Source organism: Prionailurus viverrinus, chromosome C1, assembly GCF_022837055.1.
Source record: "Prionailurus viverrinus isolate Anna chromosome C1, UM_Priviv_1.0, whole genome shotgun sequence".
Lineage (NCBI taxonomy): Eukaryota > Metazoa > Chordata > Mammalia > Carnivora > Felidae > Prionailurus > Prionailurus viverrinus.
In genome coordinates, this window is record NC_062568.1 from 28,909,499 (window position 1) to 28,922,198 (window position 12,700).

The 12,700-nt window shown below is 35.6% G+C and overlaps 1 protein-coding gene across 7 annotated transcripts in view; it reads left to right on the top strand.

Annotated features, from left to right (window-relative positions):
* Positions 1-12,700, top strand: part of ALS2 (alsin Rho guanine nucleotide exchange factor ALS2) — a 72,145-nt gene that overhangs the window by 31,613 nt on the left and 27,832 nt on the right. For 3 of the 7 annotated variants that reach the window (XM_047870876.1, XM_047870875.1, XM_047870877.1), the window contains exons 10-14: positions 1,747-1,918; positions 4,124-4,304; positions 6,618-6,683; positions 10,553-10,657; positions 11,814-11,976. In XM_047870876.1, the coding sequence (XP_047726832.1) occupies positions 1,747-1,918; positions 4,124-4,304; positions 6,618-6,683; positions 10,553-10,657; positions 11,814-11,976 (687 nt within the window). Of the gene's footprint in view, positions 1-1,746; positions 1,919-4,123; positions 4,408-6,617; positions 6,684-10,552; positions 10,658-11,813; positions 11,977-12,700 lie in introns of those variants that run through there. The other 4 variants (XR_007154762.1, XR_007154763.1, XM_047870878.1 and 1 more) reach the window with 4 other exon arrangements.

Consider the following 12,700-nt stretch of genomic DNA (forward strand, 5'->3'; position numbering starts at 1 on the left):
AATTTCTTGACTGCATTCATGGAGCTCTCAGAGGTAAATTAGAATAGAATTAGAGAGATAAGTTTGTTTTTTTTTTTAAGTTTTTGTTTATTTTGAGAGAGAGAGAGAGGAGAGAGAGTGGCAGAGAGAGAGGGAGACAGAATCCCAAGCAGGCTCCACATTGCCAGTGCAGAGCTCAATGCGGGGCTCAAATCCTTGAACCGTAAGATCATGACCTGAGCCAAAATCCAGAGCTGGTTGCTTGGGGCGCCTGGGTGGCTCAGTCGGTAGAGCGTCCGATTCTTGGTTTCGACTCAGGTCATGATCTCGCGCTTCGTGAGATCAAGTCCTGCATCAGGCTCTGTGCTGACAGTGTGAAGCCTGCTTGGGATTCTCTCTCCCTGTCTCTCTGCCTCTTCTCCATGTTCGTTCTCTCTCTATCTCTCTCTCTCTGAGCTCTCTCAAAATAAACAAACTTAAAAAAGAGTTGGATGTTTAACTGACTGAGCCACCTAGGCGCCCCAAGAGATGAGTGTTTAATTGTAAACGGGAAGTAAAAATTGCATAGGCCCATGGTGGGCTCATGGCAGACCCAACGACTACCAGCAGTGTTCTGTTTCCCATTCCTTCCCTCTCTGTTAACTTTTCATTTATTTACTGCTGTTTACTCCCTTCTTTTTCATTTGGATTTCTCTGCTTTCCTACTTCCTATCCCTTTTCATAAACCACTGGCATGTTTCTGGTTTTCTTTTTCCTCATTAAAGTAACTCACATCCTCCAAGTGATAATGCTGTAAGGGAATTAACCCTCAAAGGTAGTACATTCTGGGTTTCTTATTCTTACTGAATAATATATCCTATGGATTGTTTTTTTTATCTTTCATGTTTGTTTTTTTGACTAAATGTATAAGCTATGATTGTATAGGGACAACATCTTTCTTGCTGAAGGCAACACTGGCCAAGATTTGGCTCCTGACCTATATATAGCCTCTTATTTGAGACATACTAATTGACTCTTTGTAGTTGTTGGCCCTGGCTCCACATTCCCCATGAAAAATTTCAGTCTGGATAAATGATGAAATAGGCTGATAAGACGAACAAGGCTCTAACATGTATTTTTAGTTACCATGGGGCATTAAGTAGCTTATTGAGTCTGCAGCTTGGTGGCCTGGTTTGTAGGGATCTGTGTATGCATTCATTATTTTTGTTTAGTGGTGTAATAGGTAAATGACAAAGAGTCCCTTTTAAAGAAAATCCCATTATGTTGTACTTTTAAGATACAAGATAACTTCTAGACCCTTAATATTTTAGCATAGAGATCTTTTCTGCTTTCGTTTATCCTATCTCATAAAAAAAAGAAGGTTCCTGAGACATGTATCTCTGACATTTGGATCTTTGTATATTTAGGGTGTCTGTGGTTCTAAACACGTGTAATGTGAAATAAAAGATATTGTGGCAATAAATAAAAGCATAGATATATATAGTTGTATATAGGTCCAGATACACATATATAACAGTGTTGTACTGGTTAACCAGCTGTAAAACAAAACAAAACAAAAAAATTAGCTGTGATTTGTAGTGTTTGCCAATTTGTTTTTGGTAATTTTACTGTTGCTAATTTCAAGCTACTAGTAGTTTAATAACTAACTTGCAAAATTCCTGAATATTTCCCATTTGGCTCTTGCTAGCTGATATTAGCCAGTGTTAGCACCCAAATTGCTGCTAGTAAATTATATTTTACCTTTAATCTTTTTATTCTCTGTTTCAGCTCGGATATATAAGCAGAGTGACAGCAGGAAAAGATAGCTATCTAGCTTTGGTGGACAAAAATGTTATGGGATATATTGCCAGTCTCCATGAGTTGGCTACTACAGAAAGACGATTCTATTCAAAACTAAGTGACATCAAATCTCACATCCTCAGGCCTCTTCTTAGTTTAGGTAAGTAGAATCTCCCCTGAACTCCCTCAGTTATCAGGACTCTTACCTGTTCTTCCTGTGTCAGAAGTAAAAAAAAACTTCTTGAGTCATGGTTTATTCTTTTCTTTCCATTCTCTTATTTTTTTAAGTTTATTTATTTATTTTGAGAGAGAGAGAGAGAGAGAGAGAGAGAGAGAGAATGAGAATCCCAAGCAGGCTCCACGCTGTCAGTGCAGAGCCTGACGTGGGGCTTGTTCCCATGAACTGTGAGATCATGACCTGAGCCAAAACCAAGAGTTAGACACTCAACCAACTGAGCCACCCCAGGTGTCCTGTCCATTCTCTTATTTTTGTACACAGGCAGTCAACAACTTACAAACTGTTTGCACTTTGTCAGTAGCCCAGCTGCCCCTAAGTATTCTACCACTCCCACAGCTCTTTGTCCTTGTGGAAGTAAGATGTGGCACTTTCAGGATATTCATGGCAGAGAAGCAGAACAGCTTTGGGAAAGTTGATCCTAGGAACTAGACTTCTAAACAACACTTCTAGCCCCACGAGTCCTAAGATAGCTTACATTAGACTACCTGAATTTTTAATTTTTTTTTTTTTGTTCTAGTTCTTAGAATTATACCAAGTAGAGATTCATTTAGATTTACAAGTAGTGTCTTAAAATGTGGATAAGAGTGTTCAGGGTCTTATCCCACATTACTACGAATTGGCTAAATCTGATTTCTTTTCTTAGTTGTCGTCAACAAGGAGGGATTGGAGATGAAGAGATAATACAGAGGAAATGGATTACAGTAGTTCTAGAGGGGGGGCTACTGTCCATGTACACTAGATCCCGGGAGTTTCTAGGAGGTTAGAGAGGAATACAAAATGGAGATGGGGGAGTGGCTATTGAAGATCAAATTTCATTATTTCAAAAATTTTTATAAGTTTGGCCCTGCACATAGAAAATAGAGAGGAACTTTTCTTTTTCTTTCCTGCAATCCTTGACCCTCTCTGAGGACCTAGAATTCAGGTCAAAACTGTGATACTTAAATTCTGCCTTATTAGCACATCAGATTTTCCACATTAGGTTGACATTGGTTTGTGTGGGTCAGCCCATTTTATAATGGGAAAACCACTATTTTTTCAAATAACTAATTTATGGTCTTTCAGAATGCCCCCTTTTGTAAGTTGGGGACTGTCTGCATTTATTTTGTTTTATTTTGGTTTTGGTTTATTTTATTTTATTATTTTTTTGAGTTTATTAATTTTTTAGTAATCTCTATACCCAGTGTGGGGCTCAAACTCACGACTCACATAGAGACATGCTCTTCCAACTGAGCCAGCCAGGCGCCCCAGTTTGTTTATTTTAGTTTTTGATATGTTTTGCCTTTTTAAGTGTTGTAGAGTGCTTGTTCTATAAATTCTTCTCCAGTGGGTGGGCCTAATATCCCAGGAGTTTGGCAGGGGAAAAGCAGCAATCTAAGCTGGAAGCTTCCTGGATTGCTCTAAAAGAAAAGTGAAATCATCCTTGTCCTTGTCCTGATTCCTGATTTCTTTATTGTTTTTCCCTTGTCTGCTCATCAGCCTCAGTGCTTAGAGAGATGTCCTGGAAACTAGGAACTTTGGACTGGGAAAAAGCAAATAATCTCCTGGTGCCCTGTATAAAGTTCAGAGCAATCTGGTCAGTCTGATTGGGGGATTGACCTCTCTGCACTGAAGTGTTGGGCTTGTCCCAGGAGCAATAGAGCAGAAGTCCGTACAAAAAGTTGAAAATATTAACCAAGATATAACTACAAAAGTGAGTTTGATTCCTAGCTGTTACTTTCCAGTTGTGTGAAATTGGATAATTCACTTCCCCTTTCTTGGCTTCAGATTACTTCTCTTCAGAATGAGAGGAGAGTTGGATTTGCTCAGTGGTTCTCAAATTTGGCTGGTCTTCAAAATACCCTGGACAGCTTTTCTTCTGAATATATCCATCCTGGGATCTTAACCTTGGTCTACTGAGTCAGAATCTATAGAATCCCTGTGAATATATTTTTAACAAGTTTTTCAAATGACTGGATTCTATGATCTCTGAAGTTGCTTTCTTTACCACTGATTATTTGAGTTCCACAGTTGAGAGTACGTCTCAACATGTTAAGTATTTTTAGAAAAGGAGGATTCATAATCTTGATCATAAGAAAGTATTCAGGTAATGAGTCTTCAGGTTATGTCATCATCATCATATTGTTACAGACAATTTGGGCACTGCAAGTACAGTCCAGCTGTTGCAGGAGGTGGCGAGCCGGTTCAGCAAGCTGTGTTACCTAATTGGTCAGCATGGAGCCTCACTGAGCAGCTTCCTTCATGGGATAAAGGAAGCCAGGAGTTTGGTCATTCTGAAGCATGCAAGTCTCTTCTTGGATAGTTATACAGAGCAAGTATCCAGTCCCGTGTCATGTTCAATCTCTGCAGGGTTATTCTGCCAAGGAGAACAGCTCCTTAATCAGAAGAGACTAGATTAGGGACAGTGATATAAGGTAATAGAAATTGCAAAGCAGTATTTTAATCTTAAACCAACTATAGTTCTGCATTGCTAAAATTTTAGTTTTCTTTAAGAGGAAACAGTCTTAAAAATAATTATATTTCCTTCTATAGTTTAGCAAAATGATTGATAGTCTACTTAATTTACATAAAATATACTATAATAAATATGGTTCTTTAGAGAACAGTGTTGCTTACTTAAGTAAATTATGCTAAAATTAGAGGAAATAAGTAACAGAACAATTATTTTAAGAACAACTGCTAATGGTAAATATCGACTTGTTCCAATGTCTGTTTTTTATTGTTGTGTAAATGGAGGATTTAAAGACCATACTATCTTCAAAATAAAGATATTTCCTTAATAAAATCTAGGATAGTTATCCAAAGTTCTTTTCATGTTTTTCAAGTAAAATATACCAAATATATTTGAAAATTTAAATATTTCTCACTTTTTCTTAATTTGTATATTGACATTATGACGTGAGGCATAATTTGTTATTTTAATGTGCATTAAAATAACATTAATGCTTTGATCTGAAGTGAAAATTTTATTCTTTATTAATACCTCATCCATCTAGCAAATATCGACTGAGTACCCACTAAGTACCAGGCACTGTGTAGAGCTCTGAGATCATGCAGCCACAGTGCAGAGCCAGTGAAAAGGAGTTAATGTTCTATTGGTGTTTTGTTGAAGTTGTTTTTAATATAAGTAAAGTTTGTTTATTATTGAAAACTGTATAAATAAAGATAGTCAAAAAGATGTTTAAAGTTGCCCGTAATCTGATCACCAGAAATAGCCATTATTAATAATCTTAGTATATTTCCTTTCGCATTTATGCATGTATATACAGATAGATTAGATGCATGTGATTTTAATTCTAAATGAAATTGAATGTATTTGAAGCTATTGTCTGAGAGGAAATACCCAAGTTGAAGCCTTTTAACTCATTGTCTATCAGACATGAAAAATACATAATTTGATACCAATTTACTTTTTTAAACAAGATTTTGTTTCTGTGAAGCTTTCAGCTTTTACTAGTATAGTTCTTTTTTTGTCTTATTTATCTCATAATCTTTTTTACTTCTTTTGTTTTGTTCTCTGATACTTCAGGACCTATAATTAGAAATGCTTTTTTTTTTTTTTTTATACCTTGGACTATTTTTTTTTTTTAACACAATTTATTCATATTGATGGGACAAGTAAAATCCTGATTTGTTTATGAATTTTGAAAATTTTTAATTGTGGTAAAATACATGTAACATCAAATTTACCATCAGGACCATTTTATTTATTTTTGTTTTATTTATTTTTAATGTTTATTTTTGAGAGCGAGAGAGAGTGAGTGCGGGAAAGGGGCAGAGAGAGAGGGAGACAGAGGATCGGAAGCAGGCTCTGTGCTCAGAGCAGAGAGCCCGATGTGGAGTTTGAACTCACAAACCTGAGCTGAAGTAAGATGCTTAACCAACTGAGCCACCCAGGTGCCCTAGTAGTACCATTTTTAAGTGTACAGTACCGTGGGCTTTTTTTTTTTTCCAGTAGGCTCCATGCCCAATGTGGGACTTGAGCTCACAACCCTGAGATCAAGACCTGAGATCAAGGGTTGGATGCTCCACCAACTAAGCCATGCAGGCACCCACTTTGGGCTGTTTTTAATAGGAATTTACCCTCTTTCTGAAAGTCAGTTGATTCCATTTTGCCATCCTGGGAGTATGGTAGAAGTATACACAACTCAAAACAGTATATCAAGACATTCTCTAGCAATTGATCAAAACTTAACCAACATTTTCTAAGTTTCACTCGAGCTCTTTTAACATATTTTTTTCTTCTCTATTATTTCTGAAGACTTAATTTTCACTAAAATCCAACAGTTTAAATCATATTTTCTCAAGTTTGTTAAGTTACCAAAGTAAAATCTACCAACCAAATTCTAGGATCTTCTGCATAATTTTAGGTGTATTTTAAATTTATAATTTATGGTAATATTTTTACTAAAATGGCTTTTTCCCCCTGCCTGAGTATTGTGATTATCACATAACCTGCCCTTCTTTTCAGTCCTTTACAGTTCATGAATGTTGACATCACAAAAGTACTGAAACTTATTGGTGAGATACCAAAAAGTATCTGCTCCAGTTGCTTGTTTGAAAATTCTGAAGAACAAATTTACATTTTAATGCTAACATATGTGTGTTTTCTCTTTTGCTCAAGGTATTGCACATCTATTACAAATTTCCTGGTTATGGGAGGATTCCAGCTCCTTGCTAAGCCTGCCATGTAAGCAAACACTTACCTTCCCATTATTATTCTAACAACCAAAGATCATATTTTATTGTGTTCTGTGTTTTTGAGTGCCTGGGAAAAGCTTTGACTTCGTCATTTTACCAAATGAATCAAAATGTAGACTTTCACTGACTCTTAAAAGGACTGGTATTATTAGCTCCTGATTATCATTGGAAGTAGTGTAGTACTGAAAAAACTACAAGGTCTGGGTCCTTCTTTAGTGCTACCACTTATTATCCCTGAGATGTTAGACAACTCTCTTCACCAAATTGAGCATAATTTTTTTCATCTGAAAGAAGGGAATGTTTTTGCCCTGGTAAGGAACAAATAACATATGTGATGGTGTAGAGAAAAACGCAAAGTGTTGCACAGATAGATTCTGCGTTTAGTTTCTGGATAATAAATATAAAAGCACCTTACATGAATCTAATCATTCTGAACTATGTAGATTCTCAACAAGTGTTGACCTATAGACAAAAGCAAGTTTAAAAAATTCACATGTATTTCAATAATAAACATATCAAATATGTACTCACAGCCCAGATTTCATAGACGTTAATGTTTTGCCATGTTTGCTTTTGATTTTATATCCTAATAGAGTAATAACATCCTAAGATCATTTCTGATCTTAAAGAGGATAGTTTTAGCATTTCTTCATTAAAGATGATTGCCTTAGGTTTTTGGTAAATATTTATAGGGTTAAAAGATTCCCTTCTTTAAGAAAAAAAAAATGGCTCCCACTATTCCTGAAAGTTGAAGAGCAATTGATTTTTTTAACGGCAAATATCCTTGAGTTCTCAAGATGAATTCAGTGGCCTGTTTGTATTAGTTTTTCAGTACGTTACTGACATTTGCTAATATTTAAAATTTTTGCAACTATGTGAATGTGAGGTTTTTCTTCTCTTCTGAACTTGCTCAGTTTGGGTAAGAAGGTTGCACTAGCAATTACAAAATGAGTGTGGGAACTTTATTTTCTGGAATAGTTTGCATGAGATAGGGAATATCTGTACTTTGAGATTTTGTGGAATTCATCTATGAAAAGATATGGCTTTCATGGGGGCATTTTTTTTTTTTTTGATGTTTATTTATTTTTGAGAGAGAGAAAGAGGGAGGCATAGACTCCGAAGCAGGCTCCAGGTTCTGAGCTGTCAGCACAGAGCCTGATGCAGGGCTTGAACACACGAACCGTGAGATCATGACCAGAACCGAAGTTGAATGCTTAACCAACTGAGCCACCCAGGCGCCCCTTTGGGGGCATTTCTGTAGGGGGTTTTTAAACTACCAGTTTAATTTCTTTCATGATTAGATCTGTTCAGGTCTTTATTTCTTCTTGTGGCTTTAATTATTTGTACTTTTCTGGAAAATTGTTCATTGCATCCAAGTTTTCAAATTTATTGGCGTAATATTTCTTAAGATTAATTTCACCTCCATAATAAATGTAGTTGTTTTTCATTCCTCTTATTTGAGCCTTTTATCTTTTTATCTTAGTTGATTTTGTCAATAGTTTACCTTTTTTTAATCTTCTTTCCAAAGATTAAGCTTTAGTTTTTCCATTCTTTTTCGTTAATTTTTGCCTTTTATTTCCTTCTTCTTTCTTTGTTTTCTCCTGTTAATATCTCCCAACTTTGAGTTTAGCATTTAGTTCATTAATTTTCCAATCCTTTAATTTTTCTGATGTACTCATCCAAGGCCATAAATTTCCCTCCAAGTGTTGCTTTGGCTGTATCTTAAAGTTTTGTTTTTATAGTCATTAAATTATAAATGTATTTCTAATTTCTGTCGTGATTTTTTCTTTGATTTATGTCATGTGCTCATTGATATCTTTGACTTATGTCATGTGCTCATTCATTTCCAAAATAAGGATTTGGCCTTCATTTTTTTAATGACAAGTTAGAGAGTGTCATATTTTAACCTTATGTAGTAACTTTTAAATCTGTGATCTTGCTATTTTATTTTATATTAATATAATGACACCAATTTCTATTCTATTTTAACCTGCCTATATTGTATTGTAGTTTTTTTGTGTGTGTTTCTTATAAATAGTAAATTGATGGACTTACTGCTTTGTTGTTTTTTTTTTTAATCTGAGAGCTTCTGGCTTTTAACTGACAAGTTTACATTTGTTACAATTTCCAATTTTACATATATAATCTGTACATTATAATGACTAAAAAAAAGCTTTTTTAACCTTTAGTGTTGGTGAAATGGTGAATCTTTGCCAAAAAAGTAGGGGAAAATAACTGCAGTCAAACCAATAATTAAATGAAGAAAAAAAAAGGAATGGTTATTTTTGCAAATAGTAATGCTTGAGGAAAAGCGATTTTAGTTAATGCAAAAATAGGTGACTTGTGGTGGTTTAAAAATGGGGTTTTCTTGCCTACTTGAGGGACCCTGGTAGTTGCTGACCCTGGTGCCTTATTTTGCCTTATTTTATTTTTTATTAACCTTCCTCTACTATTTCAGAATTGAGTTCACAGTACTCAGGAGTTGACCTGACTCATTGTCAGAGCAGCTAAAGCAGATGATGTAAATGAAAGCCTCTTGCCAGAGCCTAGACAGGTGGAAAGCAATTGATGAACAATGGGTGACTTTAAGCTGTGGAAGCAAATATGAAGTCTGAATTTGGGCAGCATTTCCCAAACTGTGGTTCATGAACCCCAGGGTTTTACATATTTAAAGGCAATAATAACATCTTTTTACAACTTCTACTTACAAAGTCAGTATTTTAAATTATTTTAAAGTTGTTTTTTTTTTTATTTTTTTTTCAACATTTATTTATTTTTGGGACAGAGAGAGACAGAGCATGAACAGGGGAGGGGCAGAGAGAGAGGGAGACACAGAATCGGAAACAGGCTCCAGGCTCTGAGCCATCAGCCCAGAGCCTGACGCGGGGCTCGAACTCACGGACCGTGAGATCGTGACCTGGCTGAAGTCGGACGCTTAACCGACTGCGCCACCCAGGCGCCCCTAAAGTATTTCTTTAAAAAAACAACTTCTAGAGCATAGCTGGTGAGCCTACATGGCAGTTAGTGGGTCTTGGATATTGATACTCAGACTCCCGTCATTAAGCTGGTTTATCATCTAGCTACTCAATTCATGCTAGTCTGATGGTTTGATCATCATGTAGGTTTAAAAAAAATTATCATTTTAAACATTCCTAAGTGTATAGTTCTGTGGCACCAAGAACATTCCTGTTGTATAAACAATTACCACACTATACACAAAACTTTTAAAAACCACCGCAGCAAAAACACTGTCTGTACCCATTAAGCAACAACTTCTCCCCTGCCCCCCAGCTCCTGGTAACCTCTATTTTACTTCTTTATGAGTTTGCCTATCCTAGGTAGGATGTCCTAGGTAGGATACCATGTAGTATTTGTCTTCCTGTGTCTGGTTTATTTCCTTAAGCATAATGTTTTCAAGGTCTGTCTATGTTGTAGCATATACCAAAATTCATTACATTGCATTGCCGAATGATATTCCATTATATACATATACCACATTTTGTTTAGCCATTCATCTGTTGATGGACACTTGGATTGTTTCTTCCTTTACTATATTTATTTTTTGAGTAACAGTTACAAACCTAGCCTTGTAAAGGAAAAGCAGTATTGCCATTATTAGATTAAAACTCCCAAGAGAGGATAAGCTAAACAGTCTCTGGTTTCCTGAGAGCATAGTTAGGCTCTTTTGGGGAAGGTCTATAGGCAAGTGCATGAGTGAGTGATGAAGAGTACATGAGTGAGTGCTGACAAGTAATAGGACTTAAAAGAGTTGGAACATTTCTGGTCTAGTACTGTGCATCCAGAAGAAATGTGGTCATAGTGAGTATGTGTTCAACATGTACTGCTTCCATCTCTCAGGAGCACGTTAAAGCAGAACACTTCTGTGGGGTTAAATGAGTGTCCTCAGCTGATCTCAGCAGCAGAACATGGAGGAGGAAGTAGGAACATCCACACAAGCCAAATGTAAATAAAAATCTGGGTCATGTTCCCCAGGGCACTCTCTCTCAGATCTCTTAACTGCACTATAAAACGATCCAATTTGTGCTTGCTATTGAACTTTTGAGTACCTGGAAATTATTGCATATTTTCCCTTCAGAGATAATATTTCATAATTTCTGAGTTAAACATTTCTTTTTTCTATAGTTCTCTAAGGGATTATAAAATGTTTCATTTTTGCCTCATAGTCTTTTGTGGCATTGTCTTGTTTGAAGCCTTATAGGTAAGAATTTTGTAGTATAATGCTTGTAAAGCACTCAAGGGTAGTACCTGGCACATAATTATTGCTTACTAAGGGGCAGATAATAATTATTATTCTGTCCCACCAACTCTTACTTCTTTCACATCTTTTTTTCTTCTTTCACATCTTTTTAAGTATTTTGGTCTGATGAACATAGTCTCAGTGGGTTACTGACCACCATTAAAATTTGCAATAAAATTTTAATAATGAACTTATGTAAAACAATGTAAAAACAAAATAAATGTTGGCTTCAGTTTGAAATCCTTTTGAAGATCTCAGCATTGAAATCTTCACACAGAATATGCTTTACTACTTCCTGTTAATTGTAGTACTGGTACTTATAGCTTTTTATTACTCTTTTGTATAAACTCTTATTAGGTGAAGGAAAAGAAAAGAAATTAGAAGTATTTTAATATTACATGCCAGCTGTGTTGGAGCGAAGAGCTTTATTTTTCCTCCAGATTTCTGTTTAATACAACTGATTAGGGCAGTTAGTATTGCCATTTATTGCTGTGACTTTTGGCTTGGAAATTAACAGGTAATGAATGGTGTCAGCTGGTCTCCAATTATTCCCTGAAGCTGTGGGATGCATGATTCATTTCCTAGACCTTAGTCACAGTTTGGGATTAAGCATCTCTATTATAGAGTTACTATTGCTTACATATGCTACTTTTTATATGCAAAAATCCTCTATTTTATAGGCAGGAAAATTCTTTTAATTATATCTGTCTTATTTCATTGTATTTATATTCTGCTTTCATAGCACCTAAAAATGTGCATTCTGAAAAAAGTAGTCATCTAGTGAAAAATGTCTATTCAGTATCATGCATTTGTCAAACCAAAAGATTAATTAAATCTCTTTTTTTTTTTCTCTACCTCCAGTGATTTCCTAAATAAAAACCAGGAGCTGTTACAAGATTTATCAGAAGTAAATGATGAAAACACTCAATTGATGGAAATACTGAATACTCTGTTTTTCCTGCCAATCAGACGACTTCATAATTATGCAAAAGTTTTGCTAAAGCTCACTACTTGTTTTGAAGTGGTAAGATCCCATAAATATCTGATTTGAATGCTTGGGGAGGCAAGGATCATAGTTGCTTGTTTGGTTTATGCTACCCTAGCATCTCCAACTCCACTAACTTAATATTTATATGTGTCTAATTAAATTTATTTTTCTTTAAGAAAATGAAAGAAGAAAGTTAGACTATAGGTAGATCTAGTTCTCTTTGCTGTGGATTTAGTTTCTTCTCAGGACCTTATCAAGATTAATTGTATTCATTTTGTGAAACTGTGTCTAAAGTTGAGACCCAATTATGCTACTGACCCAATAGTTGTCAGAGTGCATACTAAGTATGAGTTACACAGAGCTCTTTAAAAGGCCTTCTGTATAATGACATACCTGTAAGGCAGCCGAGTTACCACCTGGACAGGACTCAAGATAGTTCCATGCCAGGTATTCGAGTTACCTTAGCATATGCTATGAGAAATCACAGTATTACAGGATTTTCTCAAATGGTCTACTTTCTGTATAAAATTAGTTGGGTGGAGTTCTAGGAAATTAGTACCACTGTAGGTTATGGATGTATGTTAAAGCTGGTCCTGAGACATTCACCTTTGAAATTGTACTAAAATGTGTAATTTCATTTTGTTCCCTCTCTGAAGGACTCCAAGAAGCCATATGATTCTAGGATCTCTTCTACTTTAGAATCTTTTATTTGTTTTTAAGTTTATTTATTTTGAGAGAGAGAGAGAGAGAGAGAGAGAGA